The sequence below is a fragment of the Argopecten irradians genome, chromosome 6 (genome assembly GCF_041381155.1).
Source record: "Argopecten irradians isolate NY chromosome 6, Ai_NY, whole genome shotgun sequence".
In the NCBI taxonomy this organism is placed as follows: domain Eukaryota; kingdom Metazoa; phylum Mollusca; class Bivalvia; order Pectinida; family Pectinidae; genus Argopecten; species Argopecten irradians.
Window position 1 is genome coordinate 11,044,802 of NC_091139.1, and position 20,592 is coordinate 11,065,393.

The 20,592-nt window shown below is 38.7% G+C and overlaps 3 protein-coding genes across 4 annotated transcripts; all 3 read left to right on the forward strand.

The window, feature by feature from the left end:
- The first annotated feature begins 74 nt into the window (after positions 1-74).
- Positions 75-8,771, forward strand: LOC138324964 (actin-binding protein IPP-like). Of its 2 annotated transcripts, none has more exons than XM_069270256.1 (6): positions 75-271; positions 1,195-1,541; positions 2,021-2,149; positions 2,698-3,582; positions 5,976-6,196; positions 6,833-8,771. In XM_069270256.1, the coding sequence occupies exons 2-6, from the start codon at positions 1,292-1,294 to the stop codon at positions 7,076-7,078; spliced, it is 1,731 nt and encodes a 576-aa protein (XP_069126357.1). In that variant the 5' UTR covers positions 75-271; positions 1,195-1,291; the 3' UTR covers positions 7,079-8,771. The 2 variants fall into 2 exon arrangements, with proteins under 2 accessions (XP_069126357.1, XP_069126358.1); XM_069270257.1 differs by lacking the exon at positions 75-271 and adding an exon at positions 298-502.
- A 5,600-nt stretch (positions 8,772-14,371) lies between these two features.
- LOC138326208 (uncharacterized) lies at positions 14,372-15,502 on the forward strand. The gene has a single exon (XM_069272335.1). It carries the CDS (start codon positions 14,372-14,374, stop codon positions 15,500-15,502), a length of 1,131 nt encoding a protein of 376 aa, XP_069128436.1.
- Positions 15,503-16,401: 899 nt separating this feature from the next.
- On the forward strand, positions 16,402-17,718 carry LOC138326209 (uncharacterized protein F54H12.2-like). The gene has a single exon (XM_069272336.1). It carries the CDS (start codon positions 16,402-16,404, stop codon positions 17,716-17,718), a length of 1,317 nt encoding a protein of 438 aa, XP_069128437.1.
- The last annotated feature ends 2,874 nt before the right edge of the window (positions 17,719-20,592 follow it).

A 20,592-nucleotide genomic window follows, 5' to 3' on the forward strand; every position in this document is an offset into this window, starting at 1 on the left:
AGTTAAACTGCCTGTATCCAAAATTGCAGGTTCGTCATTATTTGTTCCATATAAACCGAATGCACCTTCATGTTGACGCGTAGTCGAATGCGCCCGGAATTCAATATGAACGACAGAACAGATTGCAGACGGCTTTAGTCTCTATTTATGATTCCACACGTCCACTGGGACACTCTTGACACCATTCAGGACATGTGAAGGTTAACGAGGAGGGAAAAAACCTTCATTTCGATGTATATAATGAATGATAGAGCCACAGACAATTATACATGTAAGCAACTAGTACAGTTCTGCAGTTATTCTGTGACAGGTGCGCTAGACTGTCCTACCCTTGTGTGATGGGTTTAGACTATGTCAGTCCTACCCCAGTGTAGTAGGAATAGAAGTGGTTAAAACATTTTATCTAAAAAAAGGCGCCATACACGTACAGTACATGTAGAGGTAAAATGTACACGATTACTCAAATTGATGCCTGACCAGGTAGCTCAATCGGAATAGCCAGGTGGTCTTTATACACAGGTTGGATTGTGTTGAAACTGGTCATTTGGGACCATAGGCAAGAGTTCTTATTAGGGAAGTGGTCTACATACAGCACTATACAGGTTTTACTGTATGAATGCTTGACTGTAAAATTTTTTATATGCCAATGGCTATTCCTATAGTTATAGTATACAATTTACCCACAAGTTTGACTATAAGGATATTTAGTCAATAATATTGTATAACCAAATAGTAAAATTCATATTCATAACAGATGTATGAGCTGTATGATGATTAACTCTAATAATAAAAAAAAATCTGGTGCCAGATATAACTTTAATTAATTACTAGTTTTAAAACCTGAACCAGACGCAACAACTTGCCTCTTATATATTCCGAATTTGCATATTACAGAGTTATCTGCACTTGCGGGTAGGTATTGATTGTGACGTCATGTATTTGCGTTCATAATGTCATACGTTTTGGACCCGCAAGGGAGCTAACTCTGTAATATGCAAAGACGAAATATATATTACTCCAACAATGTTAGAGCTATAGCATGACGAGACACTTTTGATCATTATATGTCAGTATTGCCCATAGAAGTTTGTCAATATTGACGTCTAATATTATTGGATTAATATAAATTAAAACTGCATGCTGACCTGACACTGAATATATAATGAATGATAACTTTTGGTGTTTTTTTTTCAGAATCCATTAACCATGCTGTTTTTGTCATTGTGTTAAGATCTTGAACTGGCATTTGGAATCTGTTTCTCTTCAGTCCAAATACATCAAGAATTTCGTCATGGTGTTAAACTATCCTGAGCGTTTCCTTGAAAGCCTTTACTACTTATGGGAGGATGAAGTATTCTGTGACATTCAAATTCATGTTGGAAGCCAAACATTCAAGGCCCATCGTATAGTGTTGTCAGCTGGCTGTGAATACTTTAAGGCCATGTTTGAATGTGGACTGATGGAGCAGAAGGCAGACAGTGTAGAAATCCATGGCATAGATCCGCCTGTGTTTAGGAATCTATTGAATTTTATTTATACAGGTAAAGATAAATATAAAGATTCTATCATGTCTCTGATATTGATTTAGTGTAGCATGTACATACATCCATCCTTGATACTCCAGGGGTTACTATTACTGTAGTTATATCCACCCCTGGACTATGTCATAGTAAAACTGGAGGCTCTGTGTTTGACACCAAATAAGTAGGTAGTTTTGATCCTTTGATGTATGTATTAAAAAAAATCGAATACATACACTTTGGTTGACTCTATGGCTTTGAGGTTGCATGGTGTTATATCTTTAAGGAAGTTTCTGCTGGTCTGTGATTGTTCAGTTTTTTTCTCATGAACTGCCTACAGATTCACTATGAGATAGTCTCAAAGTGGATATATAAATGAGAGTGATAGTAACCCCTGGAGTATCGAGAATGACATGTATCTGAGAGAATGTCTTTTGTTCAGAGTTGAGACCTGTTTAATCTGTTTATAATCTAGTGTCGTTATTTTCATCGTTTGACAGGAAAAGTTGACATCAAAGAAGATAACTGTCAGGATGTTCTTGCTGCAGCTAACATGTTCGGACTACAGGAAATCATTGCCCAATGTTGTGTGTTTCTGAAACAGAAGCTTCACCGTGAAAATTGTCTAGGTAAGCAATTCTGACCGCTTTATCACTTAAACTTCATGATATGCAGCTATTTATAGTACATTAGTGATTCTAATATGTGTCGGGTGTGAAAGGAAACTGTCTAGAGTTATTTGGACAAATTTTTTTCTGGAAACAGCATGCAGATATTCGAAGTACAGTTTGCATGATTTATCAAATTAAACATTAGATGCATGGTTATAGAACACTTTGAATATAAATCTATTTCAATGATAGTAAAGGCAGAAATATGCAAAATATTTCCATCAATCGATTATTATTTTCAATTGAATTTTTCTCACTTTGCAGAGTTACCTCTCTTGTGGGTTAATTGGTATCAATGGTGACAACATTAGTTTGTGAGCGAAATTCACATCGTTTTCACTGAAAAGTGTGACATTACGCATGCAAACACACAATGTCACAATCAATACCTATAAGCAAAGGCAGATAACTCTGTAATATGCAAATACAGAATACTTAAGTTAATTATATATTATTGCTTTCCTGCAAGAATTTGATTTGCAATTCCGAATTTTAATACACTGTAGGAATTTATCAGTTTGCTGAGACACATGCTTGTGAGGAACTGAAGATGGATGCCGAGAAGTTTATAAACAACCACTTTCTGCACCTGTCAAAGGAAGATGAGTTTTCGTGTTTACCTGTGGATTTACTGATCAAGCTTTTGAAGAGTGAGTACCTTTGTATAGAAGATGAGCACCAAGTCCTGCAGGCAGGACTTAACTGGGTCCTCCATGATCCTAGCAGTCGCAGGAAACATATATTTGATATTTTGCATCAGGTACGGATTCCAATTGTTCAAGAAAAGCAACTCTCTAACATTTTGGATAATTGCAGTGACCTTAGTACAAAAGTTGTCATCCAGAAATTTGTACAAGATTTCCATTTGGAGAGACAGATTTCTTTAAAACTGCATCAAAACAGAATCAAGCCTCACATGTTGAACCCAAGGAAATGTGCGAGGAAGAGTATTTATGTTATTGGTGGTAATAAACAGTCTGACGAATGGAGATGGAGCGACGGTGTTACTGTGCCAACCGTAGAAAAATTTGATACCCTCACCATGGACTGGACAAGCATGAGCGACATGCAGTTTCCAAGGAGTAGTCATGGAGCTGTAGTGTTAAACGGACAGATCTACGTCGTAGGAGGGGAAAATGATTCATTAATTTGTGATAACGTTGAATGTTTTGATCCGGCTAGTAACAAGTGGAGTTCTCTCCCCTGTCTGAACTACCCACGTTGTGGCCTTGGACTATGTGTGGCCAATGAATGTATCTATGCATTTGGAGGATGGGTTGGAGAAGAACTTGGGGACAGTGTGGAGAAATATGATCCAGAGACAAACCAGTGGATTATAGACTGTATAATGCCTACCCCTAGACATGCTATGGGCGTACTGGAATGTGGAGGTAATTATTTTTTTGTATTAAATATGGATATCTTTGTGTGTGGATATTTCACTTTTGCCTTGTGCATATATTTGCACTTGTTGATTCAGGAGGTGGTCTTTATACAGAGGTGGTCACTAAGACAGGTTTTACTGTAGTGAGATGTCAGCAGGTGGTCTTTATACAGAGGTGGTCACTAAGACAGGTTTTACTGTTGTGAGATGTCAGCAGGTGGTCTTTATACAGAGGTGGTCACTAAGACAGGTTTTACTGTAGTGAGATGTCAGCAGGTGGTCTTTATACAGAGGTGGTCACTAAGACAGGTTTTACTGTTGTGAGATGTCAGCAGGTGGTCTTTATACAGAGGTGGTCACTAAGACAGGTTTTACTGTAGTGAGATGTCAGCAGGTGGTCTTTATACAGAGGTGGTCACTAAGGCAGGTTTTACTGTAGTGAGATGTCAACAGGTGGTCTTTATACAGAGGTGGTCACTAAGACAGGTTTTACTGTATTGAGATGTCAACATGTGGTCTTTATACAGAGGTGGTCACTAAGACAGGTTTTACTGTAGTGTGATGTCAGCAGGTGGTCTTTATACAGAGATGGTCACTAAGACAGGTTTTACTGTTGTGAGATGTCAGCAGGTGGTCTTTATACAGAGGTGGTCACTAAGACAGGTTTTACTGTTGTGAGATGTCAGCAGGTGGTCTTTATACAGAGGTGGTCACTAAGACAGGTTTTACTGTTGTGAGATGTCAGCAGGTGGTCTTTATACAGAGATGGTCACTTAGGCAGGTTTTACTGTATTGATATGTCAGCAGGTGGTCTTTATACAGAGGTGGTCACTAAGACAGGTTTTACTGTATTGAGATGTCAACATGTGGTCTTTATACAGAGGTGGTCACTAAAACAGGTTTTACTATAGTGTGATGTCAGCAAGAGGTCTTTATACAGAGATGGTCACTAAAACAGGTTTTACTGTTGTGAGATGTCAGCAGGTGGTCTTTATACAGAGATGGTCACTAAGGCAGGTTTTACTGTAGTGTGATAACAGCAGGTGGTCTTTATACAGAGGTGTTCACTAAAACAGGTTTTACTGTAGTGTGATGTCAGCAAGAGGTCTTTATACAGAGGTGGTCACTAAGGTAAGTTTTACTGTTGTGAGATGTCAGCATGTGGTCTTTATACAGAGGTGGTCACTAAGACAGGTTTTACTGTATTGAGATGTCAGCATGTGGTCTTTATACAGAAGTGGTCACTAAGGCAGGTTTTACTGTAGTGAGATGTCAGCAGGTGGTCTTTATACAGAGGTGGTCACTAAGACAGGTTTTACTGTTGTGTGATGTCAGCAAGAGGTCTTTATACAGAGGTGGTCACTAAGGCAAGTTTTACTGTTGTGAGATGTCAGCATGTGGTCTTTATACAGAGGTGGTCACTAAGACAGGTTTTACTGTATTGAGATGTCAGCATGTGGTCTTTATACAGAGGTGATCACTAAGACAGGTTTTACTGTAGTGTGATGTCAGCTGGTGGTCTTAATACAGAGGTGGTCACTAAGACAGGTTTTACTGTAGTGTGATGTCAGTAGGTGGTCTTTATACAGAGGTGGTCACTAAGGCAGGTTTTACTGTTGTGAGATGTCAGTAGGAGATCTTTATTCAGAGGTGGTCACTAAAACAGGTTTTACTATAGTGTGATGTCAGTAGGAGGTCTTTATACAGAGGTGGTCACTAAGACAGGTTTTACTGTTGTGAGATGTCAGCAGGTGGTCTTTATACAGAGGTGGTCACTAAGACAGGTTTTACTGTTGTGAGATGTCAGCAGGTGGTCTTTATACAGAGATGGTCACTAAGACAGGTTTTACTGTTGTGAGATGTCAGCAGGTGGTCTTTATACAGAGATGGTCACTTAGGCAGGTTTTACTGTAGTGAGATATCAGCAGGTGGTCTTTATACAGAGGTGGTCACTAAGGCAGGTTTTACTGTAGTAAGATGTCAGCAAGTGGTCACTAAGACAGGTTTTACTGTTGTGAGATGTCAGCAGGTGGTCTTTATACAGAGGTGGTCACTAAGGCAGGTTTTACTGTAGTGAGATGTCAGCAGGTGGTCTTTATACAGAGGTGGTCACTAAGACAGGTTTTACTGTTGTGAGATGTCAGCAGGTGGTCTTTATACAGAGGTGGTCACTAAGGCAGGTTTTACTGTTGTGAGATGTCAGCAGGTGGTCTTTATACAGAGGTGGTCACTAAGGCAGGTTTTACTGTTGTGAGATGTCAGCAGATTGTCTTTATACAGAGGTGGTCACTAAGGCAGGTTTTACTGTTGTGAGATGTCAGCAGGTGGTCTTTATACAGAGGTGGTCACTAAGGCAGGTTTTACTATACTTACAAGTTACAACACATTTTTCTGTTACAGGTCTGATATATCTAATAGGAGGGCTGGATGCAGATGAGACTGACCTGACAACTGTTGACAGTTTTAACCCTGTAACTAAAGAATGGCAACAGTTACCTCCCTTAAAGGTAGAGAGGTCACACCTAGGCGTGGCCTCATTAGATGGAGTGTTATATGCGATCGGGGGATTAAACCACTCAGAAGGTGACCTTATGTCTGCAGAGAGATATATTCTTGATTCAGTAAGTATAATCTGGGCCTATTCTATAGTGCAGTTAGGGCCCGATAATGAGCCCCATTCCCAATTGAAAATGGCCTTAATTCTGATTCAGTTTGTGTGTAGATATAGTATTAATAAACATGACAAGAGAATCATCATATACAAATAATTACCTTTCAGAATTTATTTAATTACAGCATGCTAATAAGACTCCTAATTTAACTTGTACACAAATATGGCGGCGAAAAATAAACCAGAGGGGTTATGAAATACAGGAATTTAGACTCTCCTCCTGGCAGACAATAAAAGGCTTTAAATTAAAATAAGGGAGATTTTCACACACCCGGAAGATATGGCATGTATGATTTTTACCGCAGTGACTTAAAATTGAAAAGTCAAAATCCCTCGAGCCCATTTTTCAAATAAAGAATATGCCATGCTTGAATTGTATAAAAAAGTATCTTTCTGAATTTCATTTGTTAATAAAGTTTATTGTACAAAAACATGATTTGTGCAATTCTTTTAACATTATGATATCTGCAATGATCCTAACATAGACATTTTTATAACTCTTGCAGTTATCATGATTACATCTGTAAAATGAATAAGATGCTGTTTATTCAGAATATCATTGTAATCCTGTCTCTGTTATCTACAGGATAACTGGGAGGAAATCGCTCCCCTCTCTGACAAGCGGTCAGCTCCTTGTACGGCTACGGTGAACGGTCATCTCTATGTAATTGGTGGACAGAAGTGGACAGACCGGTTTTCTAGTTATAGACATTATTGCAGTAATCCAGTTACACTAGACAGCATGGAGTGCTACGACCCGAAGAATAATGTCTGGTCGAAGTTGCCTTATATGCCCATGGACCGCTGTAGAGCTGCGGCTGTCGTACTTTAGTTATACTGCATTCTCATCCATCAGAGTTACTTCCCTTCATTGGTATAGCGATAGCTTGACAGCCGATGGGTGCCGAGAATGGTTATACTGCAATAGAACTAGTCATTTGATCTGGACATTTCACTGTTCTAGTCAGTCGGCTTCCTTCTGTGGCATTGTAATTCTATAATGTGACTGTAGCACTGTAAACAAGTGATGGTTTGATATACTATATCGTTAGTACTGCTGTATATACACAAATTATTCAACATTGCCAAAAACTAGTGATGAAAAATACAGTGGACTACCTGGTAGTTATTTTTGTAATGGTAATAGTAAGTGCAATGATACAGAATATGTTCTAAGCAAGTGCTAATAGTATATACATACTGCAGTCTCCCAAAACACACAATACACACACAACTCATTGTGTTCATGGTAGACTGTTTAGCCTAATCAACCAATCAGCTAATAGTATTCATTTTTGCTTCTGGTGTTTGAAATATTTTGTTTTTGGTTTTCAGGTAAGTTTTTGTGATTTTTTTTTTTTCATTTTTCCTTAAAGTTCTTTATTACTGGTACATAAATGCATCGTTGCAAACCCACGAGTCACTGCATACTGTTTGTGACAAATGACAAAAATGCAGCTAGAAGAACTTTTTGCATATTCTATTTTGTGTGATATTGCAGAGTTAGTTATAGCTACTATGGTGAGCAGTACTTAATGTTTGCTGTCCTTGATTTCTTTTCTCGTTTAAACATTACATTATAATGATGTAACACTTGGTTTGATTAGTTATAACTTACTATTAACAGCCAGGGTTATATAAGGATATGCCATGTTTAGGTGGTGGAGGAAAGCAGGAGTACTCCGTTAAAAATCACCGACCAGTGGTCAGTACCTAGCAACTGCCCAACATAGGATTCAAAGTCACAACTGGTAGTATCTGCTAACATACCTAATAAATGGCATGTAGATGTATTTATCGTCATATACAAACAAATGAAAACATTGTAAAATTTTAGTGTGTTAAATTTTGGCGCTTTCCTTCCAAACAAAAATAAGCCAAAATATGACCACATCCAAAATATCTCAGTTTACGTTACTTCAAGTACTGGTACATTAAGTTATTCTCCTATAGATCTACTCACCACAAGGGTTTATATCAAGTGAACATAAATATTAAATTTTATTACAAGTGAAATTGACAAACAGCAAAATGCATTTTATAGTATGTACTAGATTTCCAAATTGAACAGCTAATCTTCATGTATTCCTAATTTGCATATTACAAAGTTATCTGCACTTGCGGGTAGGTATTGATTTTGACGTCATGTGTTTGGGAGCATAACGTCATACCTTTCGGAGAAATCGACGTGAATTGCGCTCACAAAATAATGACGTAACAATCGATACCTACCCGCAAGGGAGCTAATTCTGTAATATGCAAAGACGGAATATCTGTGCCTTATCAAATTGCCACATTGTTCAATAGAAGACGGAAATATATTATTATTCTTTGAAAAGTGGTGACGACAGTCTTGTTTTGAAATATGTTTCTAAAACATATCGTTCCATATAAGCTATACATGTGATATTATTTATGATGTGTTATTATATATTTGAGAATTTCAATTATAGTGCAAAATAGAAATGGTGGCAAATTCATTTTGTAAGATTTGTGTGCTATATTCCTTTGGGGATGCAATAAAGTATTCAGTATTTATCTGTGTTGTACTTACAACTATATATATATATCCCGTATTAACTCATTCACCCCTGAAATTTTATAATGGACTGGTCTAGTCTTTGATTTAGAAGAGTTTAAATGTGTATTCAGGGGTGAGTGAGTTAAAAGGGCAAGTATAGTTTAGTGGAAAAGCATACTGCAGTGGACCCCATAGAGATTCTACTAATGCAATATGAAACCCTATCCCATGCAAAGCTTCAGAGAAGCTGTTTTTTTATAAAAATAGCTAAAATGACCCCTGTTGGCACCACCCCAACTACCTAGTGGCCAGTCCGACCATTTGTACAAATACATTTTCAATGTTCATATCCCATTCTTAACTTTAGAGAAGAAAATGTTTATTTGGAAATATACAAATTTATCGTTTTTTACCCATCTTCTCATTTGCAAAAATTTTGGAGTCCACACCCCATAAGGATGCTACCTTAATTGGTTAAATTTTGACCAGCGGTTATGAAGAAGTTGGTTATTGATGGATGGACGGCACACGCCACGGTATAGCATAAGCTCAAGTAAAGAAATAAATACATGTACATGTAAAAGCACACAAGAGTGACAGCTGGGAGCGTTACAATTGGTATGTGTCTATCCTGTACTATCAGTTTTTATCTAATAACAATGTTTAAAACAAAAATGTTTCATACATCTGATAGGAATTAATTTCTTTTAGATTGCCGAGTGATCATAATCGCCTTCACTGTCACTTTACACACACAACATTATGATTTTCTCGTGACTCGAAGCTGGATATATGAGTAGGGGTACATCTTTTCCAATTTACAGCATGCAAGTGACTTTGTTGTGCGTGCACGAGAGGTGGTGCATGGTAGCGCACACGTATAGGCAGGTGATCAGAAACATTTAAATAATGATCATCGAGCGTTGAACACTCATCCACACAGTCAACTTTTTCGCGATTCAATAAACATATGATCTATGAACAATTTGTTTCTATCTTTTGACATAATAGCTATAATATGTTCGTTCAAATTTTTGCGCGTCGTAAACCTGTGTCTGAATTAAAGGTCTTTCCCTTCCTTCATATGATGACTGATCTTCACTAAAATAAAAGTCTTGTTGTGGTGAATGTAAAAATCTGACGATGCTGTGGTACTGCGAACTACCATCTACACATCGCCTTGATTGTTTGAACTATAATCTACAAAGCGGCTTCATCTACTTTATGCAGTTGCCCTGAAAATGTGATGGATGCGATGTTCCTATTAATTCCAAATGGACACCAATATTGGGAAATTCCATCCTTATTCTATTTAGCGGTTTTTGTATTTTAAATTTTCTTTCTTCCTTCATGAACTTGATGTTGGAGTATACATTTTGTATCTTTATATTGAATATTGTTACCATGCAATTCATAAAATTTATTCAAATAAATGACCTTGATGTTCATTCAAGGTTATAGGGGTCAAAAAGGCTAAAATCTTTAAACGACTTTTTCTCAATTACCAAAAGTCCCAGGGTACTGATATTCGGCCATTGGCATGCTGGGATAAAAGGCTACAAAATTTGTTCAAATGAATGACCTTGACCTTCATTCAAGGTCACAGCGGCCAAAAAGGCTAAAATATTTCAACAACTTCTTTTCAATTTAGGCCTGTAGCATGCTGGGATGATGGGCTACAAAGTTTATTTAAATGAATGACCTTGATCTTCGTTTAAGGTCACAGGGGTCGAAAAGGCTAAAATCTTTAAACTACTTCTTGTGAATAACTAAAAGGCCTAGGATCCTGATATTGAGCCTGTGATATGCTGGGATGAAGGGCTACCAACATTTTTCAAATGAATGACCTTGAGCTTCATTTAAGGTCACAGGGGTCAAATAGGCTAAAATCTTTAAATGACTTCTGGAGAATAACTAAGAGGCCTAGAGACCTGATATTGGGCCTGTGACATGCTGCAATGAAAGACTACCAAGTTTGATCAATCAAATGACCTTGACTTTCATTCAAGGTCACAGGGATCAAAATGACGAAAACTTAAACAACTTCTTGTGAATAACTAAGATGCCTAGAGACCTGATATTGGGCCTGTGACATGCTGGAATTAAGGGCTACCAAGTTTGTTCAAATGAATGATCTTGATCTTCATTCAAAGTCACAAAGGTAAAAATGGCTAAAATCTTTAAATGACTTCTTGTATATAACTCAGACCCTGGGTGCTGTTAGTCTGTAGCATGCTTGGATAAAGGGCCATCACATTTGTTCAAATGAATGACCTTGACTTTCATTCAAGGTCGCAGGGGGTAAAATTATATGTTAAAATCGTTAAACATACAACTTACTGCGTATTTCAGTTCTACTTTATATTGTATTAACATTCAGATGACCGTTATTAAGGCCCATTGGACCTCTTGTTACTACAAAAAAACGTGTGTTTTGTACCAATTGGAAGAATATCCCCTGCGGATCGTGGTTTCATTTTCAAAGTTGAGAAACAGATTGAATTTCATAAAAATATATTTGAAATATAAAGTTGTATTATGGTGACCGTATTATGGGTAACTAGTGATCACGTGATTGCGTGTTTACTTACAAATATAGTGATTTCTCTGACCTGTCTAGTCATCATCAGGAACATCAAATAATCTTACTTTCATGCTGACGTTGTATCCTACCCCTACTAGGAGTTTAGTACCTGATGAATTGTCTTTTGTGGTTTCCGCTGGTAGTAACAAATTCACTTGCTAAGGGAGAGGCATCATCGATACTCCAGGGGCTACTATCACTGACGTAATATACCAGTAGATGTATAATAGGGGTTACCAAAATCGTCCTGATCCTTAATCCTAAGGATTAAAGGATCAATCAGTAGGATCACTCCTGACATGATCAAATGTATAATAGGGGTTACCTAAATCGTCCTGATCCTTAATCCTAAGGATTAAAGGATCAATCAGTAGGATCACTCCTGACATGATCCTTAAGGAGCAGGATCAGGATCGATTAAGGAACAGAATCGAGGAACATGACGTCAAAGATGAAAATACCTATTACACGTGAATGAATCGAATTTTAGGGTATCCAGTTACGTTCACTAGTCATTGTCTAGATTTACGGCTGAGTGAAATTGAATGGTTTCTTTCGAAATTTCAGTTACAGCTAACTTGTTAAGACAACCGAGGAACATGACGTCAAAGATGAAAATACCTATTACACGTGAATGAATCGAATTTTATGGTATTTAGTTACGTTCACTAGTCATTGTCTAGATTTACGGCTGAGTGAAACTGATAATATTCGACAAATTCAGGTATACTACCACACGTTGCATATATGACGTCGACAACTGTCAGGGTGAAAACATTTTATCAGCCGTGACATGGATGAATTAATTCATGTGACTTGAACAATATTGATGACGTCAGTTGGGGTAGCTATGATATATAACAGACCGCAACCTTTAGTCGGCATCTACTTGCATGTATGGCTCAAGCACAGTTGGACTGTGTTAATACCGAGGACATCATAATTCCACATGTCGGCAAAAACAGAATTGTTTGTCGTCTAGGATTGCACCACGGCATTTCAGTGTCGAAAAATAAGGACCAGGTTAGGATTCATTTCCGAGAACACGGGAAAAGTGTAAGCATATCTGTCGACTTTTTCAAAAGAATGATGTTTCTCTCTGAAAGTTTAATGTGTATCTGTGCAGTAGTGGAAGGTTAGAATGTTATTACAAACGGACTCCGCTCGACATGTCTACATATACCCAACCCATCACCAAATGAAAAATTGCTTAGATCGTATGAACAGTTTTACAGATTGGCCTAATCAAATAACACAACAACCGTACGAACTCGCTTGTAACGGATTCTTCTACCAAGGCAGAGGAGACAGAGTCGTTTGTTTCATGTGTGGAGTGACATTGAAGTGTTGGGAGCGAAGCGACAACATCTTGGAGGAGCATAGAAAATATTCCAAAGATTGCGCCTATTTACGGCTTGTTTTCTCATAGTAAGAGATTGCGTCGTTTATAATAGTTGGATGGAAACAGACTTGATTTCTAAGAGACTCAAAGATCTAACGATAGAACTGATTCAACGAAAGTCACATACTAGAATCGTTAGAGACTTATTTTGTGCTGCCTATGCCTTCATCGTACAACCTATCATCAACGATTTATTTGTTTTTATCCTGCAATTGTCGCACATACTGACCGATAACTACTGCCGGATAAACTTGTGCTTTATCCGTCAATACGATATGCTTTATCCGTCAATACGATCACGTGAATTTGTTCCATATCTGACGACACTTTTTCTAACTTGACCCAGAACTTGAACCTTCCAGTGAATGAAACGTCATTCAGTCCCGCTAAAACGTGACGTCACATTCATCGAAATGACGTCATTTTTACGATATCGAAAATCTCGTATGGCGGTGCCGTCTTTTTCTTGGCTCATGACAAAGGTATGTATTGTTAAGTAATTCTTTAATGGGAATTGGTTGTTATTTGAGTATTTTCATTTCCTTTCAGTGACATATCACCCTGAATAGAATGACGGTTACTGTTTGTGAATGCGCTTATTTATTTCCCACGGCAGTAAAAAGGAGTACACTCTCATTCGGTTAAGTGAATGAATCTTTACCTCCGCATCAAAGAAGCGTCTCGCTTCGAGCGAAACAAAGTAAGGAACTGTCAATTTGCTTTTGTTTTGAAAGCCATAATGGTTGCAGGATAAACAGAATACACGGTTAGTATCTTACAATACAAGTTTTATTTTGGTGCTCGACACGGAAAGCCGAGATGACTCGGCAAAGCCTCGTCATCTCGACTTTCCTAAGTCTCGCACCAAAATAAACCTTGTATTGTAAGATACTAACCATGTATTCTCTATGTAGTGGATGCATCGAAGAGCTAGCCAATCAGGAAGGACATACATGTATTTTACTTACATATGAAGAAAGAGTAAATATATACTTTGAGCAAGCTCTCGCCACATCTAATCTTTTGGACGTAGAGAAACTTTGGCGTGAGTTTTTAATAACATCTTGTGTACCTTCTATCCTTCTACAGACATTGATAAATGAGGAATACTTCCAAGACAAGGAATACGTAAAACAACACTTTTCTAAAAGAATTCGCAAGTGGGTTAAAAGGATCGAAAGATATAAGTTAGATTTTCTATAAAAACGTAACAATGATTGATCTAGATAATCTATTGAATCTTGTGTATGCTAATCATGTGTGTGAAATTGTTACTTCTAAACAATATAATATCACTGAATCGTTAAGATATATCGATGATGTAGTAGTGATTCGTGATTTTATAAAAGAACTACTCAACTGTGATATTTCACGCTCTGTGAGGAACGCTTACCTGGGTCAATTGTGCCGTGCCGAATGGAGAAACACTGAACTGAAGACTGAGGGATGGAAGAATAAAATATGTGAAATGGCGAAACGTATGATAATTTTAAAGAACAGATTATTATGAATCTTGATAACTGTAATTCCTGTATATCATACACACACACGCATATATTGATATATATATATTAAAGTTTCATACAAAAAATGGCTTGGGTTTTTTTTCATTTGCAGAATGGTGTTGAGCGTTAAAGATAAAAGAGCTATAGATGACGTATATTTTAATACCGAGAACGGAGGTGCTTATCTGAGCCCCGGAAAGGTTTACCAAGTACTAAAGGCAGCAGGTTACAGTCAATTAGGTCTTCATAAGATAAGACGATATATTCAAAGTTTAGATAGTTACAGTCTTCAGAAACCGTCGAGACATAGGTTCAGACGAGCGAGAGTGGAGGTATCAGGACCTTTCGAACAATATGACGCTGACTTAGCAGATGTAAGCAACCTATCCAGTGAAAACGATGGTATTCGTTTCCTGTTAATAGTCATCGATGTATTCAGTCGATTTCTTTGGGTGGAACCTTTGCGATCGAAAACTGGGAAGGAGGTATTAAAAGCCTTCGATAGAATCGTTAAAAGAGGAGTCATACCTAAGCGTCTGCGAAGTGATGGAGGAAGCGAGTTTAATAACCAGTGGTTAAAAAAATGGTGCAAAGAACACGACGTTTATTATTTCACGACCAAAAACGTCGTTAAAGCTAACTATTCTGAGCGCGTTATCCGCACCCTAAAGACCATATTGTATAGGTTTTTCACAAAACAGAGATCCTATAGGTACATAGACGATCTACAGGACTTCGTTAGCAGTTACAACGCGACTCCTCACCGATCATTACATAATGTCGCTCCTAAAGACGTAAATGATCGTAACAAAGCTGATCTGTTTGCCTATATGTATCTTCGTCGACCAAAACAGGCATTAAAATCTTCGACAAAAAGATCTAAAACACCTTACGCATTCAAGATAGGCAGTCTAGTAAGAATCTCGCACATTAGGAAACCGTTTGATCGCGCATATCAACAAAAGTGGACTTCTGAAATATTTAAAATTAGAAGGAGATTCTTAATACAGAACATCCCCCAATATCAATTAGAGGACTTTCAAAATGAGAAGATCGACGGCAACTTTTATCAAGCGGAATTGCAGAGAGTAGATAAAGACCAAAACACATTATGGTTTATCGAGCAAAAATTACGAAAACGTAAGCGACAAGGTCAGGTAGAGTGGTTAGTGAAATTCGATGGTTGGCCCTCAAAGTATAACCAGTGGATTGCTCAGAAAGACATATCAGAGGTGCAAACGTGATCAAAGATGTCACACTACGTGGTGATACACAGTGATGGGAGTACAAAATACTTTCCAGAGAACAAGACGAGTAATTTTAGAACATATTTCGAGACACCTTTGAATTTATCCGAGAAGTGGCTAGTAGCGTTGGTGGATGTCTACTTACAGACGACGGCTACAAAAACCAAACAAAATTTATATATACACAGCAGTATCGTCGATGATAGTTTCGTGGATGGGGAAAAGGACGATCTGATACGAATGGTGCGAGCGCAAAAGACTGGAAACTGGTCCCAGTCCTTTACAGCGCCTTTTTACGTTCCCGTCAAGAAATCGGAAATCAGAGACATCGACATAAACATAAAGACGGAAAAGGGAGATCCGGCTTCATTCTTGAAAGACCCTGTAACGATCAGACTTCACTTCAAACAATATCCGTTTTTAGCATGAATATTTCAAACATGTACGTACCTAATGTTGGAAAATGGATGAAATATTATCAAGATGTTGTAGAAAGAAAAGAGAGCCCGTATGAAGCTAGCAGGAATGTTAAACAACGTGGGAGTGGTCTATCTCGTACTTCTAACGAATTCATTATCCCTATCGAAAGAGGAAGAGAAAGAAAAGGTCTGCCTCCTCAAACGTTAGATGTGGATCTAGTGTCCCCAGTGAAACAGATCATCGATCGAGCTAAGTCGGAACTTAAGAGAGAGGGAGCCTCTCGAACTCGTCATTCAACTCAGAAACGTCGCAGAGTGCACATCTCTAAACGTAGAAAGAACATCGGGAAGAAAAGAAAACGGGTACAAGGAAAGAAAAAAAATCATTAAAAAGAAAAAAATCCTGCAGAAGAAAGTAGACCTGAAGAAGAGAAGAAGACCATCAAAGAAAGTGAAACGAGACGATATAGTTTCTCAATGGCTGCGATAAACAAAGATTTCTTTAGAGAAGCACAGCCTTCAGAACTGGCTTTATTTGATTTACCTCCAACTCAGACGGCTGTAGAAAACATATACTATCAAGATGTGTTACCTATATCACAAATAACGAATGAATCATCGGTGGAGTTCGTGCTCAGCGGTCAAAATGGAATGGAATTATTAGACCTTCAGAATACTCTTCTCTATGCAAAAGTGAAGATCGTCAAAGCTGACGGAACCAACATCTCATTAACGGAAGACGTCGGACCCATCAACCTATTTTTACCATCATTGTTCCAGCAAGTAGACGTCTCTCTCAATGGAAAAACGGTCGTTTCTACTACTAATTATTCCCCTTACAAGGCATACATCCAGAGTCTCTTAAGGTATGGGAGAGAGGCTAAAAACACTCAATTAGGGACGCAGATATGGGAGCGTGATGATGAGGGAGATATGGATGAAAGTAGCCCTCGAAACGGAACCAATGGAGCTCTCCTCAAGAGAGCGCAATGCTTTCAGGGGTCTAGAGTCGTGGACATGGTCGGTCCGGTATGTCACGATCTGTTTAGAATGGATAGATATCTAATCAATCAGGTTAATGTCGGTATAAAGTTGTATCGATCGAAACCGGCATTCTCCCTTTTATCGGGAGATGTCGCACCCGATTATCGGATCGCTTTCGACGATATACGGTTACGCGTATGCAAAGTTAAGATCAACCCAGCCGTGATCTATGCCCAGAGTAAAGCATTAGAATCGACTAATGCCAAGTATCCATTTACTCAAACGATGATCAAACAGATGACTATACCAGTGGGAGCCACCAACTTTACTTATGATAACATGTTTCAAGGAATGAGACCTAACCAGGTCGTTGTGGGATTCGTTAAATCAACAGGTGCTACCGGTGATTATGCAGAAAATCCGTGGTACTTTCAAGGTTACGACGTCACGAACATAGGACTTTATATCGATGGTATACCGGTCGGTGGTAATTCATTAAAACCGAAATACGGCACGGATCCTCAGACTATATCCATCTTAAGAAGTATGCTACAGTCGACTGGTAAGTGGTTGGATGACTCCGGCTCTAACATCGAAAGAGATGACATTGGTCTAGGGTATGCCCTATACACGTTCGATCTCGAACCTAAATTCAGAGGAGGACAATATTTAACACTGCTTAAACAAGGAAACGTCAGATTGGATGTTACCTTCGGTACTGCGTTAACAGAAACGGTATCCTGCATCATTTACGCCGAGTACCCAGGTTATTTCGAAGTCACAGAGGCCAGAGACGTCATTCTAACATGAATACTCGGGAGTTACAAAGCGTCATCGAATGTGATCCTAAAATGAGACACAGCATACTTGGAGTTTACGCTAGAGATCAAATACCCGTATTGAGAACCTTCCCGTGCGGTTTCATCGTCAACACCGACGCAAGTCATCTACCAGGAAGACATTGGGTCGCTTTTTATTACGAGTCCAAAGAAAAATCGGAATTCTTCGATAGCTACGGACATTCTCCAGCGTATTTCGGATTCCATGCTCGAGTCCATAACGAGAAACGTCTACAGAGTTCTAGCTCAATTACATGCGGTCAGTTCTGCCTGTATTATCTTTTGCATAGATGTAGGGGATTATCCATGTCATCTATCTTTAAACATTTTAGCCGTAATTTCCACGAAAACGATGTATATGTGAATAGTTATATAATGCGAATATATCCATATTGTTTAAACAAACATAATCGTAATCAATCGTGTTGTGCTGAACTTTAATAAAAAGGATACGATATATATGAAAGTGTTCGTTTTTATTCAATTCATTCTCGTGAAGACCATGGCGTGGTATACACGTGAAACCCTCGTTAAGTTTCAATCGCCGTGTAGAATCATGATAGCAGGACCATCGGGAAGCGGAAAGACCTATTTGACTAAAAAGATTCTGGAAAATGTCGACGGTATGTTCAGCGAGGCGGTCAAAAAAATAATCGTGTGTTATGATACGTGGCAACCCATGTTTGAGGAACTGCAAAGGAAATTAGATATCACATTTCATACGGGTTTACCGGATCAGGAGCGATTTGATGATTGGGGTACTACCGAAGGACACAAGATTCTAATCATCGATGACTGTATGAGTGAAGGATCCAATAGTTCAGACCTAGAAAAAATGTTTTGCGTGAAATCTCATCACATGAATTTCACCGTTATATTTCTAGTACAAAATATTTACCAAAAGGGTAAGGTCATGCGAACCCTTAGCTTGAACACGTCCTATTTTGTTCTCTTCAAAAACTATAGAGATCAATTACAAATAGAGACGTTGGGAAGACAGATGTTTCCCAACCAATTAAGTTATTTTAGAAGTTCATTCAAATCGGCAACTTCGGAGCAGTACGGCTATCTGGTGGCCGACGTATCCCCAGTTCGACCCACAGCTAATATAGAAGGAGTAAACATAAGTCTTCCTCCATTACGGACAAAGATTCTCGTAGGAGAGGACACAGTTTTCTACTTTCCGACATGAAACCTTTCATAGAATTTTGGCTTGCGGCCTCCAACGAACAGAGGAAAGGCTTGTTATTAACATTGACGAAAGAGCAGTTACAATTTATAACTGACATCATATATAACACAGTCATGAATAATATTACGATATCAGAAGATAGTAAAAAGAGACTGTCTAATCAGAGACTCGCCATATCAAAAGTCTTAAGCAAAGGGATAAGTCATCGTGAGCGTCGTCGAAGAATTCTTGCAGTTAAAAAAATTCTACCAATATTCCTGGAGAACTATCTGAAATGGCTCGAGAATTAGTGTTAATACCTAGGGTGAAATATACGGATCTATTATCGATGAGTAAAAATCAGAAGATTGAAGATTTGACAATAGCCGACAAGGAAAGTGTTAAGCCCTTAGAAAATGTAAAAAACGTCGATAGCGAGATTACTCATAAAGAAAATTTGAAACCTAAGGAGAGTGACGACATTCCTAAAAATAGATCGAAAAAGGACAATAGACCAGAAACGGACAATGGATTGAACCGTGAGGTCATTTCTAAAACTGATACACCAATCAGACGCAGCAAGCGTCAGCGAAGGAAGTCACAAAGCGGAGGAAAAATGTTTTTTAAATCCACACCCGAGCACTTCATGCGTAACCTAGAGACAAAGCGTAAATGGTTCACATTCAAAATCTAGATTTAAACGTTCGAAGGCGAGGCAGATTTTCTCAGAATAGTTATCGACGTCCGCCATGGCGGACGGATCTTTATCCTCTCTACTAGCCAGATATGTTGAAGGAGACGAATGCGCAAAAAAAAGTTTAAAATGTTTCAAGCGTTTATTGGAAGGCATTGAGTTATCTCCAACTAAGAAATCGAGAGATAATGAAGAAGCGGTACACCAATGTGAATCCTGTGAAAAGAAATTTAAGACGAGGAATCAACTCAGCCGACACGAGCGATCACATCATGTAAAAAAAATCTGTGATATCTGCAAGAAAGAATTTAATCATCATACAAATTTATTAAGACATGTAAAAGATGTTCATCAAAAGAGAGACCATCGTTGCAGTGTGTGCAATGCAACATTTAGCAATGGGAGTAATTTGAAAAGACATGTGAAAAGTGTGCATGAGAAACGAAATCCTTACACTTGCACCCTTTGTTTGAAAACATTCGGAAGAAAGGACAATCTAAAAGGACACATAAAAATCTGTAAGCAGAAGGTTAGAAATTCTGATAATGACACGATAGTGAATCCTTTTTCGTCAGCTGACCAATCCGGCGGCTCTTCACCGGGCGTCGAAACTTCCGACGATACTTCTCCGAACGCGGGGACTTCCGGTGACTCTTCTGCGGAGCCTTCCGATGACTCTTCCCCGGGCGTGGAAACTTCCGGTGACGCGTCTCCGACCATGGGGACTTCCAGTGACTCTTCTGTGGAGCATTCCGGTGATTCTTCTCCGAAAATGGAAACTTCCGGTGACGCGTCTTCGAACGCGGGGACTTCCGGTGACTCTTCTGTGGAGTCTTCCGGTGACTCTTCCCCGGGCGTGGAAATTTCCGGTGACGCGTCTCCGACCATGGGGACTTCCAGTGACTCTTCTGTGGAGCATTCCGGTGATTCTTCTCCGAACATGGAAACTTCCGGTGGCGCGTCTTCGAACGCGGGGACTT